The 17227-nt window shown below is 36.0% G+C and overlaps 1 protein-coding gene across 2 annotated transcripts; it reads right to left on the bottom strand.

Annotated features, from left to right (window-relative positions):
• Window positions 1-1235: 1235 nt before the first annotated feature.
• LOC136413791 (exoglucanase B-like) lies at window positions 1236-3602 on the bottom strand. 2 transcript variants are annotated; one of them, XM_066397497.1, is made up of 5 exons: window positions 3529-3602; window positions 3277-3440; window positions 2722-3216; window positions 1640-2671; window positions 1236-1583 (listed from the first exon to the last, which is right to left on the bottom strand). In XM_066397497.1, exons 1-5 carry the CDS (start codon window positions 3545-3547, stop codon window positions 1356-1358), a joined length of 1938 nt encoding a protein of 645 aa, XP_066253594.1. In that variant the 5' UTR covers window positions 3548-3602; the 3' UTR covers window positions 1236-1355. The 2 variants fall into 2 exon arrangements, with proteins under 2 accessions (XP_066253594.1, XP_066253593.1); XM_066397496.1 differs by having other exon boundaries at window positions 3277-3544.
• Window positions 3603-17227: the final 13625 nt, after the last annotated feature.

Raw genomic sequence — 17227 nt, 5'->3', positions numbered from 1 at the left:
TCTGGTGTTACCAGATCTCTCACTGTTTCAGAATTCTGTTCTAGTGATGAATTAAACATTTTTTTCCATTGATTTACGTTGGTGCTTTTTGCTCTGAAAGGGTTACAAATTTCCATCGCCACAAAGGCAGCGATATCGATATTAATCTAAACATCGAAGTGGAGACGCCGACCGGACTGACCCCGCCTACGTCAGCCTCGTAACCCATTTCGTTGGTTTTGTCGGAGGCATATTAGATCTTATGCGGTCCGTCTCTCATTTGCACAATCCCTACGTTTCCACTCAAATTAGTGATACCTGTATATGTCCCAATTTGCCGGAACTGAAACATCTTGTGCCCCGCCTGGATGTTGATAGTATTCTCTTTATTAAAGCTTGAAAATTATCTGCCACATCTCTCATCACTTTGTATAATTTGGCTGTAGACATATCTTTGTCGTTATTTCAAGTTGCTATTTTTGCATGTGAAGGAGAACTGGATACCCGTCGCGACGCTTCTTTTTCGAGAATTAGAATCAGTGCTTTGCTAATATTAACTGGCCTTACAAGATGTAGTGCATGCGTCACATCACTATCTTCATCATGAATTCCTCGGCAACCAACTAGTTCTCAAGGGCTGAAGAGTATGCCAGATCTATATCTGCCGTGAGTTCTTGTAGGGATTTGCCTGGTTCATGTCTTATTCTCACTTGGGCACGGAACTTATTATGCTCCACTACTCACACTGATTGGAGTAATTCTGCAGCTTTGCGATCGAGTGCTACCATCAGTGATGTCTTTACCTGCACCGACTTCGCGCCGCAATAATATAAAGCCTAAAAATGAAGGAGTAATTCAAATCATTCCTGGGTTTACCTTTCTTTTCTTCTTTCAAGGAACAATACTTCCGAAAGAAATTAAAATTCTCCATTTATTTGAAACTATTCGGCCACAGTATTACGTTCGTTCAGTACGTCATAACTGTTTTAAATTTAGACAAGATATTAGGACTTTGGAGGCAGGCTTGGAATGTAAAAGTGCATAGATAATATGAAATTGCATCAATTGTGAAGGTGATAGAATGAAGAGATGAGCAGATCACGTCAAGAATTTATAAGACAGCCATTGCAGGGCAAAATAAAAATTCCAACCACACTCATTCCGAACATCTTAAAATGATTATAGGACATATAAAATGAGGACATTTGCCGAGCAATTTACTATAATACTTCAAGACGATAATATGGAAATTAGAGGAATTCCTAACATTTACTTTGAACTGAAGCAAATAGAAATTACACATTATTATAAATACGGTTTGAATTTTATTTACACCTTAATTTAGAAAAACAGAGTAAAATCTCAGAGAAAGGAGCTTATTCGTCGAACAAGATGGCATAGGTTCCAAAGGAAATGGCAACATCGGTCTGAGCCCAGAACCTGTGGAAGGTGAATTCAGGGATTTCTCCACCGTCCAGGATTTCTTCGATCTTAGACCATTCTGGGTCATCTTTGTACCAGGAACGGATTCCAACGAATGTTGCTGATGAGTCAATCACATCACCGTAGGGATAGGTGCCAGTCCATCCAGAAGGCACGTAGACCTAGTAATAAAAGAATTATGTCCTCAAGCTATCAAACAAAACACATGAAAACTTACGGGTTCTTCGAACCTTCCATATTGGTCAGGGATTTCAGGGATGGTGATACCCTGAGGAGAAGCGTATTTATAGAGAGCGTCCAAGAGGTCCTTGGAGAATTGCTTGGCTTCTTCGTCACCAGAAGCAGCAGCCCAGTAGGCGAGGGTCCTAGCGGTGGCAGAGGCAGTTCCAATTTCTTGAGTGTAAACGCCAATAGTGACGTGGATTTCTGGTGGGACACCTTTCCAGGTAAGATGGTCGGGCATTTGGAAATCACCGTTCTCCAATTTGATAGCAGACATGACCCACTCGGCCCATTTCTTTAGGATAGGTTCAACCTCGGCATCCTTGGTGACGTAGTAGTATTGGGCGAGGCGGTCAGTAGACCAAGGTTGCATACCAAACCATCTGTTAGAGGGAGGATCGTGGTAGACGGGTTCCCAATCGTAGAAGAGGCCGTGGAAAGTGTCAGCAGTCACATTAGAGTCAGGTGTGTCGTAACGTCCATGCCATGAATTGGTCACTCCACCAGCAAAGGCACCTTCGGGGGTCTGCAAGAATTCGTACAATTCCAATTGCCTTTCTAGGGAAGTAGCCCAGTCAGAAACTGCAGTGGGACTTTTAGGTTTTAGTTCCTCGATGTTAGACAAGGCGTAAGCGGCCAACGGATTCTGGTAACCAAAGTGACTGGCACCATCTCCAATGATCCAGGCCCAGGAACCACGGTCAGGCATAGCTCCTCCCCAGGAAAAGTACCAATTAATCAAGTAATGAGCGCTATCTTTTCCGGTACCTCCAGGGCAATCGTATTTGGAAGTGCAGTCTCCAATCTTTTTGAAATACTTGTCAAACATGGAGTATCGCAAGAAATCACCCATTTTGGCGGCCTTGGCGACAGTCTCGGATATAGAGTCGTAGACACCCTTCTCTTTGGCCCATTGAACAGCCCAGAAAGCAGCTTGAATAGCTCTGGCATCAGCATCTGGAGCAGCAGTGTATTTCCATTGAGGAGTGTAGCTGTTGTCTCCGACGAACAAATCTAAGAAGCCATTCTGAAATAAAAAAATTATTATCAACCAAGCTAACATCACAAATCACATACAGTGCCTCCATATTCGAATTTGTCGCACGTGGGTTGGGGAATGGTCCTCCACACAGATTCCTCAGGTCCTCTTTGGAAGGTGTTGATGAGAGAAGGTCCAGTTTGTTCAGGTCCACCTTCGCATTGACCTTGAGCATCTCCGAATCCATATTTATTGTCAACATCCAAAAGCCAATGCATGGAGTACATGAAAGCTTCGCCATAGGTCTCCTTCAGCTCGTTGAAGAGAGGGTCCTGACCTACGGGTACTCCACTCTCCATAGCAGATGGGTATTCGCTGGGGGTGTCTTTCTCGTCTGCATATGTGGCAGGAGAACTCGGGTTGTAGCCTCCCAAAGTGGGCTGGTAAGTTGGGATGATGTAGGTTTCCAGATTTTTCCAAGCTTCATTGAAACTGGAGAAGTCTCCAGTTATGTAACCGTTTAAAGCTTCCAGCCACAAATAGTAGGAGTAGGCTTCAGAGGTGGTTTCATGACCATAGTCGGGGGCTTCAACCTATAAAGGGGGCAAATAATGTTATGATGAGCTTTTAGCACTCTATGAAGAATTACGTACGACCAAAGTTTCAATAGAGTGGTATGGAACTCCTTCTTTGGAGAAATATCCATTGGAGGAATTATGAATCTTCTTGTATTGCTCATTGAAGCGGTCCAAATAAGTACCGGCCTGGATACCAGCCACGAGAGCGAGTAAGAAAATTGCAATTTTCATGTTTTGTGCTAATAAATTGCGTAATTTATGAAAATTGCATGAAATTATCATATATTTCGGTAAATTTAGCAATATCACATAAAAATCATGTCTTACCGGTAAGCGCAAAATACATCTGCAATTTATCCTCCGTTGACCTGCACTCTGTATTTATACCAAATTGACTTCTAATCTTCTTTGACCACTTGAATGTACTCTCGATATTATTTGTTTGCGTAAACGAAAGGGACACTTGACAAATTTTTATAAGCACTCAATAGAATTTTAAACGATTCATGTTGTTTTTCAATATTCGAAATGCTTCTAGAGTGTGATCATTGCTGGGTGGTGTGATGTGCATGATTGTTCCCAAAGGAGAAGTGAAGTTAATAGTTCCTTTGAGGATTCCCGTTAGTGAAATATGTCGCCAATGGTTAACTTTCACGTTGCTGAAATTTGTTGCATGAAAGATTTTCTTTTTATAAAATTAAGTAGTTTCTCTTAAAATATGGTCTTTAGTTGCTCAGGAATTTATTGGTCAAACGCTTTACAGCAAAATTATTTAAGTGCTGGCAAGTTTAGCGGGAGCATAAAATTCCAGTTGAGGAGAAGATAGAGGTTTGCAATTTTTCTTATTTCAACAGAAACTTAATAGAATTTAATTTTGTCATAAAACAGGTTTAATCCCTTTAAGATATTTTAGCCTGGAAAATTAAATTTAAACGTGGTGGTTTCACAAATATCAAATGCTACTTCAGGTTAGCCTAGGTCACGTTTTAATCTTTAGGTCGAGAAAACCAAGACCAAGTAATTAGTGAGTATTCTCGGAGATACTACAAGGCATTTCGGTCAACACAATTCCCATGACAATTTACTTTTCCGGGGAGATATTTAGTAAATTGTTAGAAATTGAGCTCATAGTTTGAGTAATAATACAATATAATGAGGTGCTTTCGACAATTTTCTGGTACTAGCTACTGGTTCTAAAACCATTTGCTCCAACACCTCCACCTCCGTCGATTCATTTCTGGCTGGGTGTATTATGTGTTTTTTTTTATTAACAACAGATCCAGTTTCTCTAAACTTCGCTAATAATTCCAATACGTTTTCCATTTACGAAAAACAATTCAATCATCTCAATCCCCTCTGCAATCGAATAAATCATTTTCAATGATAAATTTGCACGCGAATCCAACAAAAAAAAATTCCCTTCGAAATGCTTACAGGTAAAAACATGCCGATAATGATTTGATACCAGTTGTAGCAAAAAACATTAAACTGTTGTTGTCTCAAGGCGAAAGTTCATGCCGCTTCTCCAGGTACCTTGGAAGTTTTGCGAGAACACATTGTTAATGAATGCTGCCAAATAAGCCCTGAAATGCTCCAGGTGCACCATCATTTCGAAGCAAACTTGTTTCCCTGCTAGGAAGTTAATGGATAGCATTTTGAACAATTAATTTAGATGTTTTTGCGCTTTATGTATCACAATAGTGTCTGCACAGAATGAAAGCATTTACTCGTCAATGGTTGCTTCAAAGTAAGAAATTTTGGTATCACCATAAAGCCCTTCAAAAAACCTTTAATTTGATGTGCGACTCGACTACACTTGCCATTTAAAATTTTGAGGGTGGTTTTTCTTCTGTCGAGGGGGTGAAAGTAGTCACCGGCAATTTCTAATAAAAAAATCTTCCCTCCCCATATTAAAATTGACGTATCCGAGGATTTTTGCAAAACTTCCTCATCAACCGAGAAAGGAGCTCTGTTTCGTTTTAGCTGGCGCACCCTGTATATCTAAGTGTCTGTTAGTCTATAAAACTGCTCCTTTAGATTCCTCCATATTTTTAGATTCAATAAATTCATAATCAGTCAAGACGGGCCATCTATGTTAAGAACTTGCCAAGAAATAACCAGATTTCGGCCATATTTTAGAAGTAAAATAATACTTTGGATAATAAGTGAACAGAATGGAAGCTTGATATAGCCAAGACTCATTTTTCTAAATTGTTCTATAGATCTATAGATTATCACTTATTATCATACACTTAAAAGTGAGTTAAAACTGAAATCAGAACCATTACTTGACAAAATAGTAGATAGTAAAGGAACAAATTGGTTTTAGTCTTATCTATTGATTAGCACGTTTTCTAATGTTCGATAATTCGCCACCTGCTCAAAATACTTGAAAACTGCTCTAATGCGTTTCTGGTTCTTGTAAGTAACCAACTTTTACACGCTCAAGATGTGTATAAATGTGCATGTATAATATATATATGAAACCCTGGAATATCTTGAGATCTTGAAAATAATCTAAAACACAAAATGATAAAAAAATTTCTAATCCAAAAAATTTTTTAATCGTAAATTTCTGTAAACTATCAATAAAATTAATTTGGTCAATAGTTTCTCATTCTTTGATCTTTGAAAATGTGATTTTTAACATATTTTTTGAGTGCAACACACGCACTGAGTTTGATGTTTTTAGACCCAAACCTAAACTGAACTTTCAATTTCCTGGAGCGTAATTTTTATGGAAGAGAAATGGGGTTAACGAATTTTTGGAATGGTTAACATATCAACAGAAAGGTCAATAAACTCATTAGAAATACAATGGCAGAAATGTATAAGTTAGTTCAAAATTACATACCCGCGATAAACCTCACGAAAGTGCTCAAAATCCGCTTAAGGGTCAGAGACTGCAGGCCTTTACTCGGACGAGAGTTTAGTCGATTGTTTAATTGACATAAAGGCATAGGTGGATTCATTGAATATAAATTGGCTGATAAATTCATGCACATGATGCACCTTGATTTGACTAAACTATCGGCCGACTGTCAGTGTGCAATCTGCGCCAGTAGAAGTTAATAAAGAGCGTTTGTGAAATTGTGTTTGAAGTTTAGTAAAATATCGTCTCAGAGATAGTAAAAACCAATACGAATTTAAATGATAAAAAATAATTTAAAAAACTGCGCAAATCTATTTAAAATTTCGGAAAATCCAAGTAGTATTTGAAACTTCTTAGAACCTCGGTAGAACCTTGAAAATAAATAAACATTACATTTTTTAAAATTATCCGCCTCCGTTTTACATCATGTCAAAATTGGCAGAAATTTTCGGAAATTTCCTGAACGACAAAAGAGTTTAGGTAGATCTGACGCATACCCAGAATACGCTTTGAATTGCCTTTTGAAAATTAACAGGTGTTTTTCTAACGAATCAGGAAAATTTCTTTAAAATTTTATTACTTACAGTATTTGACGTTTCTGAAAAAAATCCGAATATTTTTTGAGAATTTTATAGAATCAAAATTTAACCATTATTTTTCTGAAAAGCTTCAGGGCCTATTGTGATATTATACCCCATTTGAATTCTATGATTCATTAACTAGAATATCCCAAAGATCGATTTCGATCCTATTAGACCTCGCTAGTTTGGTTTATCTCGAGTTAATTAAACGCAGGCAGAAATCCGTAATGTAAACGGCCAGTATATTGGGCCTGTCGGAAAATATTCTATCAGCGCCATCTGCTGCGCCTTTTTTGCTGCATCTCGACCACATTATCGAGTATAAGCAGCAGGATTTAGTGCATAGAGCTGACTTAAACCCAAGGGCAAAGAAAATGAGTGCAAATAGTCGTAGGAAAGTTTTTAAAGATCAAGGCTTCTAACCACATTACTTATAATTATATTTATAAATTAAAAAAAAATAGATTCCTTTAGGCATAGTCAGGAAAATTGCACTCATGCTGAGATACTTCTGTCCATATTTGTTCAAAATTTTGCAAAAAATCACAATCGTCACGCTCACACTTTAAATACAATGTCCAGCTGAAATAACACCTAGATAAAATAACAAAATACTTCTAATTATATTTATAAATTATTAATGCAAAATTATAGAGTTCGTTTTATTATCATAATAATGCATCAGTGAAAATCTTGACAATTCGAGAACCTTTTAAGTTTTTGGGTAAATAAACAAGTGAATTAAGAAGCACTCAAAAACGTTCAAAAATTCATCCATTGCGTCACGATTAGACAAAAATACTCCTAAGTAGGTACCCTAATTTGGAATATGATTCAATCTGCATAATCAGGTTGTACTTGCAGTAAATGTATAATAAGTTATCTTTTTGTTTGGAGTTGAGATTTCTGTGAACTGATTTTGCTCAGAAAACTGGCAAGTCCAAATAGGGCGAATACAACCCAACAATTTTTTCCCATAATGTTCGGGCCAAATAATCAATAGAGGTATTGGTAAATTTACTAGAATTATGATTTTCACAGTTACTAGTTTGCTCTGGTTCGAATCTCCATTCGTGACAATTGTTATGTGTTTGTCAATACAATCTGGATCAGATAAAAAGCACTCGAGAACTCAGTGCACGCGTGCTTTTTTCATCCCAAATTGCATTCATGCAAATTGCCTTAAAACAACAGATAATTTTCATAGTATGTGATCACAATTAGTAGTTAATAATGAAATACCTGATTTTTAGTGCAGGACAAGTCGTCAAAGAAATTTTCTCTTTAATCGTATTTTAACTCTGAAATGTTCAAAAAAACCGATTAAAAGTCATGCTAATTATACCAGTATCAATCTTTGAGTTCTATTCGTTCTGCATATTGCAACAAAGCTGCGTAATAATAATCCCATTAAACTAAACCCCGAATCCCGTCATTATAGCGAATCCTACATTTTTGCGCTATCCATCTCCCTTTTCGGGATTGTTTCGCAACGAATTTACTCCTTTATTGCGTCCATTTTGCTTTTATATTTATAATTTATCTTTTTAATGTTCGGCGGGCTCGCGTTTCCGTATTATTTCCTGCATAGCAACCTTTTGGTTTTTATACGGCGCCCTTAAACCCGAATTAATCGTCCCGGCTTCAGGGCCGAGTCTGGTGCGAAAGAATGAGGACGTGATAATTTTAGATAATTACACGAACGTTCACTAAAATTTGTCGTATACAGTGGACGTTTATTTGTAGCGATTATCGCTCTAGAATTGTTGTTCAGATTTAGGTCCTTGTTGGGCCTTGATTAGATGTAAGTTGGGAGGGTCGGGACCCATGTTACTTTAGTAAGTAGGACTCAAATGAGTAGAAAATTGGATAAACCGCTATAAATCAGTGGCACCTACGTCTTCGACCAAATCACCAATTAGTTCGGTTGGAAATTAGGAAACGGCATAATCTGAACAAGGGCCAACAAGCAAAATTGTACGTACTACTAATTAAACTGAGGATGTCCCCCGCTCCATAAAAGGAAATACGGATTTCCCTTCGTGGAGCTCGATTCGTTGAAAAAAATATATCGGTGGAGCCTGGTGAGGACGAAAGGGAAAAATGTGAAACAACAAGCAGGTACGGGCTCGGCAAGTTTGGGTTCGAGGTTCCCCCGTTTTTCTTCCATTTTTTCTTCCATTCTATTTTTTACAGGCTCATCTGCATGTGCATGTGCCCTCGAACATGCGTAGCATAATAAACTCTACCTACGTTATACGTAGACTCATCTAATGAAGCCAATAAGCAGAAACACGTGTCGCATTCTTGTCTCCACTTAAACGCTCTATTCCTTTTGCGAGCTTGCTGCTAACTTTCCCCGTTGTTAAGCATTCGTGGCTGGGTAAATCACAGCAGGTATCCATGGCGCATATCCTGAGTTCATCTCCGAACTGGGGAAAATTTGAGTGTTTCCACAACAGAGTGAACTGATGCTTGTTTGTGTTTTCCCTATTTTTGCTTACATTCTTTCCCGGCCCGAAGACAAACGAGCGAAAAGTAGGTTCACACATGCCCGATGAGGCTCATTTCGAGTAGAAACATGTGTCTCCGGGTTGCTCTCAACATCTTCTTTCCATTTCTGCTCGAACCCTCGATTTTGCCAAGATGGTACAAATTTTCCTTTGCACTTGTGTTCACCCGCGCGAAACTTCTCACGTGTTGCTAAGCAAATTGGTCAACTTAATGAAATAAGACGAAACAAATGCATAGTAAAAAAATTAAATTAATCAATAAATGCCATTAATAGAAACAAGAAATTAAAAACTAAATTAAGCAATGAGAGAAAAGTAATTTTACATTGACCTACAGCGATATCTTCAAATCGCAAAATTACACGAGGGGTCGCGCCCATGATCTGAATGAAGTCTATCAAATAGTTCGTAGATCAGTTACCAGTAAATACCCCAAGTGGAACAAAACGCTTTAGGTTCATATTACATTTAAATATATTCTCTTATGTTGACTGACGTGATCTTTATTTCGCAGGTTGCAAACAAATCATATACATGAATTCTGAAACTTTTGAATTCGACATTTATTATAAGATGTGAGAAACGAACCATATATAAAATAATATGAATGCAATTCGTAGTGGATAACTCTGAGTTTTTACAACAAGTTAATTAGGTGCAGTTTAGAAAAAGTTTTTAATTAAAAATTTGCTGTTTGCCTGAGTTTTGCTAGGATCCATACTTAATGAGTTCTCTCTAGTCCAACTAGAAATATTTTCTAGATAAAAATCTTGTTAAAAAATAACAACGGAAACGACGAAAACAAAAGAAATAGGACCGAGAAATTATCTTTTGAAAATACGAATTTGCCCATCCTAGTTTAGTTTGACTATTTGTTCCCCCATTAATTCCTGTTAATCTAAGCGTCTGCTGTCGGTCACAAAAACCAAAAACGAAATAAATGAAAATAGTTAACAATATCAATGATAATAGAATACACAAAAATGTTTATCAATATTATAAAATAGCGTCAAAACAAAGCGGGGAAATATGAAACTTGGAGTAAAAAAAAGAAAGAGAAGCAGTGATGTATAAGATAATTAGCGAAACTTATATATAATAATGAAAATTATAATGAACAATGAAAAAAGAGTCGAGTATAAAAAATTTGGAAAAGTCAAAACTGAATGAATGAAAAGTATATGAAGTTGACTTTCTTCTTTCCGACAAATGTGTCTCAATTTCTCAATTTTCACTCCTATCACTCAAAACTAAGCGTCTTTTTCCATCCTCGATAACTCAGTTCTAGATATTTCAGATATCAGCTCCGTTTAAGGTATTCTACGTATCATTCCTGTTATTCGCAACGAAATTTTTCTGATGTTCTTCTTCATCCTTTTAAAATATTGTAGATGGTTCAATACATCAATATCTTGACAACTTTTTCAAGAGGAGTGTTCATGGAAATGGTTTAAATAAAGACAGAGTACTGGCGGAGAGAATATTAGTTGTAGTTATAGTTTTACATATTTCTGGCCAAAAGAGTAGGAACGTAGCTATAGATAAAAGCTGTAGAGAGTTTAAATTTAACTAGGATCAAAGGAACGAAACATGTGAGGGTTTAATCAATAAATTCTTTCCCGCTTTGCGGCCGCCAGTATGCTGTTAATTAAATTTTTGAGGTCCTGCCTCAATCTGAAGTACGGGTTTACAGGGAACGTGCCGCTATCTACACTGTTGCCCTTTGGGGATCCAATTAATTTTGTTTCTAGATTTCACCATGTTTGTACAGAGTTTGTTTCATAAGGTCAATTTAGCTCGGCCGTGGAAATTTAATTCACGGTTATGGAAAAAAGTTTTCAATAGAATTGGTCACTTTTATATTATTTTAGTCGGGCACTCCGTGAAAGAAAGGGAGAAGAAAATTTCCTGAAATAATATTCTTATCACACTTGATAGAGTGTTAAAACTTGCCCAGGCGTGGCGGAGTGGCTTTCAACTTTATAGGAAGTCCGGTGCTTAAGCGTCGATGATTTCTACGTCAAGGGGAGTTTCCTGACGAGCCCTCCACAGGAAGGGCTTGTCCTTAATTGGCCAAGCATAGCGTATAAGAAAAATTTCCCGAATAGACTTTAAATACTATCCCTTGAGAAACATAAGAAAAGAGGAATACATAAACGTCAAATAGCATGTCTCAAAGGCGCATCTCCAAGATTATTTGCATGGATCGACCACAACATCACTAAAGACGTCAGAAACATAAATACAAACTCTTTAGAAAAGGGAGGAAGCGGGAGTTTGAGGGACATTTCCCTTTGTAAATTTAATGAGCAGCCCGTTTCTCGGTTTGAATGTTTACTTTGGGATTCTATTTCCAAAGTAAATTGTGTGTTTATTGTATCTCGATTGGATAATGGTGTTTTAAATATTATTTGTTCAAATAATTTCGGGTAATGATGTTGTGACTCAAGTTTTGGTTTAAGTTCGTGGAAAGCTTTTAATTTCAACGTACCGACAATTTTCTGCAAAAGCTCCAGGGAGCCTTCCGTTTTAGCACCACACCTCAGCAATTGGAATTTCCCCCTAATGTGAGATACAAAAATATTGAATTCTTCCTTATTTTTCTTATCAATAGCAATTTCGGCCCTGTATCTCTAATAAATAAAACGTTCCTGCTTAAAACGTTTATCGAGAGTATTTTTAGTTACCACTTTACAAACAAATCTAATGTGAGATTCGCTTTTAAAATTCCAAATTCAATTTAGTCTTAATTTCTTTATCTCTTGTTATATACTAAACACTCACAAAACAATAACAAATTAGATTCCCGGAACAAAAATAGAACTTAATGTTGAGTACCATTTTTTCTATCAATAAGGACTATTGTTGTATTGGCTATGAAACGTTGTTTGGATAATGCACACTGATGACTGATTGTGTTATTTGGTTTTGAAGTACCTATAGCAATATAGAGAATTAAGATGAATTAGAGGATCATAGAGGATTATGTATACCATCTCTCAACAATATCAATCCCGGACACTTATCTCAGATTTCAATATTTGCTCAAGATAAAGCAGAAAAGTATGAGAAAAAGTGTGTGAAGTGCAAGACACATGAGAACGTAAATATTAATCCATCACTTTTTTTCAGAAAACTTGCATACTAAACGGGGTAGTATTCATCGGGTTAATAAGTTTTTTAGCCCGTTCCTATCTTAGATGCTCATGAAGTAGATGATTTAGAAAATTTGCCATTACCTTATTCACACATATCTCTTTTCATTTAAGACATGTGTAAAAGGGAAAGTTTCGATTATAACAATCTCGATGTAAGCATAGCTAAGTAGAGCATATAACTGCGAAATATATTCGTAGTATACAGGGCGAGTCGAGAGGATCACGCCAAATTGCAGGAGCGTATTTCACATGAAAAATAAATGTAAAACAACTCAAATATTGTTATCCGATTTTTATCCGTTTACAAGTTATAGCGTAAATCGAAAAAATAAATAAAAAAATGTATAAAGAAATTTCATACATTAGCATTTCCGTCACCGTAATGTTCTGTTAATAAATATTTAAAAATACCACCTCTGACTTCTAAACGTTTGCTACTTTGTTTCTCAAGAGCATTCGTTATTACCTTGATTACCTCACATCTTTCTTTAATATCAGCTGCAGAGTTATTAATTCGCAAAAGTAGTTTATTTGAAGTGTCCACTTTTATCTTATATACCTTATTTTTAATCAATCCCATAAGCACTAGTCGAATGGTGTGAGGTTTGGAGACTTTGGAGGCCAACAAATAGGACCAACCCAACGCCCTAAAAAACTTTCGCCCAAATCATGCCTAACCATTACAAAACCATAAATAAACACTATATTTGCATATTCTAAATTTGTATAAATGTTTGGAATTTTGTAACATATTAAATTGAATTAGAAAATAAACGTGTTACCAGTGTCACGAATAATAAAATTTTATTTTTATTGAAAATATAACGTTAATTAAAAAAAACGATTTACATTATACAACAAATAAAAATCGGATAAAAACATTAAATACTTTTTACAATTTATTTTTCATGTATTCTCTTGAAGTTTGGCTTCATCCTTCCGACTTACCTTATATAGATATGTACCTAGAACAAATCACGTACATTGAATACCCAGAATTTATTAAGCTTTGTTTTTCAACACTGTCACCTGCCTGCTTGCAGTAGGATTTAACGTCAGTATTTTAAATATACATATTGGTTCTTTTGTTTCTTTTTTAGCTTTTTTTAAGTTCGCGTTTTATCTTCTTTTTCACCCACTTCTATTTTCTTTTCATCAGCTACTCACTTTATCTTCTTTCCATCTGTTAGTTAATTTTCAAAACATATGTTTTCAGAATGTTGAAATTTTTTCCAAAAATTTCAGTTAGTGTTATTAGTTGTTCATAAGATGGTCCTCTGGCTTGTTATCATGTATGAAGTAATCTCGGTACATTCTCAAGAAAAGCCGCTTAGACACTGTGAGCAATGTCTTACTTCCCTTGAGACACTGTGCATAATGTTTCAATAGAATTAGATTCACTTGTTCGGTATTTAAGTCTTTGAATCACAATATACAAAGCTAGTATAACGGCGAAGAGAAGCTTATGCTCGATACAATAATGCAGGCGTTACTGCCAAGTTTATCGTTTTCTCTAAATAACATAATTTTGAAATTTGAGAAATGCAGTATTTTGAATATTCTTTGCAGATAATTTTAACAATATTTTATAATCCGATATCTAAAAAACTATTTGCATATAGTACAAATGTATGGAGCCGAGAGTTATAGACAAAGGCACCAGAGAATTACACCTATATTCAAAACAGTTTTTGAGATTATCAATTTCCAAAATTTTCCGCAATTTAAAGATTTGTAGACTCTTAATAGTTTGAGTTACATAGCACGATTCGTATGGTTTTTTCCTAACGTTGAAAAGTATCAAATAACTAAAATCTTTAACATTTTGTTTTTTTCTAATTTATTTTTCCTCGATATTATTGAGCATTATTGAAAAGTTTCTTGTCATGTCTAGGGTTACTATTAATTTAAAATTATTACGTTCAAGTGGTGCATTTAAAAAAATTTAAATAGTTCTTCAAAAAACTTTTAATATTCACTTCTGCTTCCAGTGTCTAGTAAACTCAAACTAAGTTGGAAACCACTTCCTCCATCTTAGATCATTAATAAATAATTTTCTTTCAATCTGATCCTTCTTTTAAACTTTTATCATGTATTTTTATGAAGTAAGTCGTTTTAAGATTATTTAGATTATCTTAGGAATAATATCTCAGTTTTAACCCCAGAGTTTCTTCAATGTATATGTGATATAATCTGAACTACGTGGGGAAAACTTCTTAATTTCAATCGGAGCATCAATTGAGAGCGGGAGTATATGTTATGTTGAAGAAAACAGGGGAAAGTATGAGAATGAAATAAGCCTCGCTTAGTTAGGTTTGAGTTGTTCAATTTGGAATTAAATTTTTCCATTCGCCCTAAAAGTACATGAGTGGCGCACCAATGCATTTTCATAAAACACAAGCCTTATGGTTAAGTCACTCTAAGAGATGGAATAATTTGTCATTTTTGCGCCCAAATTGAAAATTTTATGCCCTTACTGGAGCCTGAGGATGAACGGAAGATTTCTCCCACAGTTAGTTTCAACAACAAAGAGTTACAATATTTATCAATGTTGTCGAAGAAAAGTGGTTGCAACCAGCAAGTTCTTTAATAATTCTAGGGACAACGAAAGGATTTCTCGGGCTGCCAATTCTAACTATTTTTTCTGAATCAGATTAGAAGCAACTTCAATGGACATTCTTCACTGCTCATTCTTCATGGACGAGAAAAAAAAAGGTAAAATTTATTTAATCCCTTGAAGTCATGTGGTTTTGCTTGATGTTATAGAATAACTTTAATTGCTTTGGACGTGAAATGAATAGATCCTGAACATTCATAAACGTTTGAATGATTTGTCATCTTTTCACACTACATATTTTAGTACAACACTATTTAGAGCATACCATGTTGCTGCACTGAAAGATAATTACCATCACGCCTAAAAAGAAGGATGTGTTCCGTTTTCTTCTCCATGGAGGTTTTCCGAGAGTAATTTACATCGCAAATTGTTCTAAATGAGAAAGAAAAATAAGAAACAAATTATTTTTATAAAATAAGTTTTTTCACAATAAGTTTTCAATTAGTCAGTCTGGAGTAGTTGGAATATTTTATGTGATCTTATAGATGAAAAAGCGGCTCTAAAATAATATGGTGTTCAGAGCACTTCAAGCTATCGAAGATAATGGTAATGGTTATGATGAGGATGTCTTCAGGAGGCAAGTTCTACCATAACAAGGAGTCAATAAATATTAGTTGAAAGATTTCGAGTGATCCTGCATATCAATTTCTTCTTCGTGCTTCTTCCTCCCTCGTTTCAATCTTATATGCAATTTCTCAATTTGTTAACGTTTTATGACACGCTTCAAGCGAAAACGTGATAAAACGTTATTTTCGGTAATATAGGTCAGCCTTTGGTAACTTATAAAAGTCTTATAAAAGAAACCTCTCGTTTCCAATATTCCATATTAATGCCGATTTCACTTCCCCAGATAACAGTAATGAAACGAGAGAAACGAGAAAGCAATCCATCATTATATCCAACAAAATCCATCGGCAATTTGGATCTCCTTCCCGACGTCTGCAAAATCGCAAAGCCACAGATTTTCAGAGCTGTGCGGTAATTGCTCTGTGTAACCGCAACGAAGGCGTATCGATCAAATATCGTTTATATCGAAAATGCCTCGAATCCTGACCCTTTAATACTGGAATTGGAATTCACCAGGGAAATTGGGCTTTATTTTTATTTACCTTTCAGTTCGATTTGTGCGGATCGGCTGCGAGGAAAGTGAAGTTTCAAGGAAATTGAAACACATATAGCTATGAAAACGTAATCACGAAAAAGTGGACCCAAAATTGAATGAGGCAGAAGAAAAATATTGCAAACAAGTGTTTAACTTAATCAGTTGATCTGACATATCCACAGAAGCAGAAGAGGCGAGTCAGCAAGTCAAGAGCAAGAACAAGCATCAATGCACCCATGCACCCATGCATCAATGTCATCCACGTTTTTTTATCAATGCAAAAGTAATGAGGATGTCAGAGTGCAAATCTACTTCAAAGTTCACTCAAGGCTGCTCTTTATTTGATGAAAGTTAAGAACAAGAACAAATTCCCATCGATTTGTTACTGACATTTCGTTGCCGAACTTATTTAGGAGTTGGACTTTAATTGAAACGTCGTAATGTAGATCACGGAAGCAAAAGTTTCCCGAACTTGAGGTAGTTATGCGACAAAGATTGATGTCGGACGTATAAATTGCCGGAAATTTACTCGGTAACTCAATTAGAGTTTAGCTACCCAGAAATATGACTTTCAAAATTGCTTGTTATTTGGAATTGTCTTAAATGTAACCTGCCGAAACTTTGCTTCGAAAGACGGCAGTACACGTGTCATCTGTATATCCCATTAAACAAGGCGAATATTCTCGCGTCTCGAGTATTGGTTTGTGAAGACATTTCGACTATAATCTTATTATCAAGTCTTTTGATGCTAATTTGGAATTCAAAACTGGAACATCGAAATCATAAAATATTGAGCCTAACTAACTGAAACCGGGACAACACAGACATTTAGAGGGATTAAATAAAGGCAATCTGCACGCAATTTAGAGCGGCTCGGCGCGTAGCGGTATTTAATATCCATTAAATCTACTACACAATTTGAATAAGCGGGTATAAATCGGAATTAAAACTTAAATGCGGAAAGTTTCCTTTAAAACACTCTTATTCTAACAAATATAAGTTTACTCAGACTTACACTCCATTTTCGATATCTGGATCGGTTTGTTCTTGATAGTCAAGGTAAGGGGTTTCTGCGATAAGTGAGGGTCTTCTCTCTACCTGTAATCCCCCACTTCCTCACATCCAAATGTCTCGACTATCATGTGCATTTAGGTAATTTCACCAGAAGAGACCTTGACCACCA

The sequence above is a fragment of the Euwallacea similis genome, chromosome 15 (genome assembly GCF_039881205.1).
Source record: "Euwallacea similis isolate ESF13 chromosome 15, ESF131.1, whole genome shotgun sequence".
Lineage (NCBI taxonomy): Eukaryota > Metazoa > Arthropoda > Insecta > Coleoptera > Curculionidae > Euwallacea > Euwallacea similis.
The sequence above is the reverse complement of the archived record's forward strand: the minus strand, read 5'-3'. Positions and strand labels throughout refer to the sequence as shown.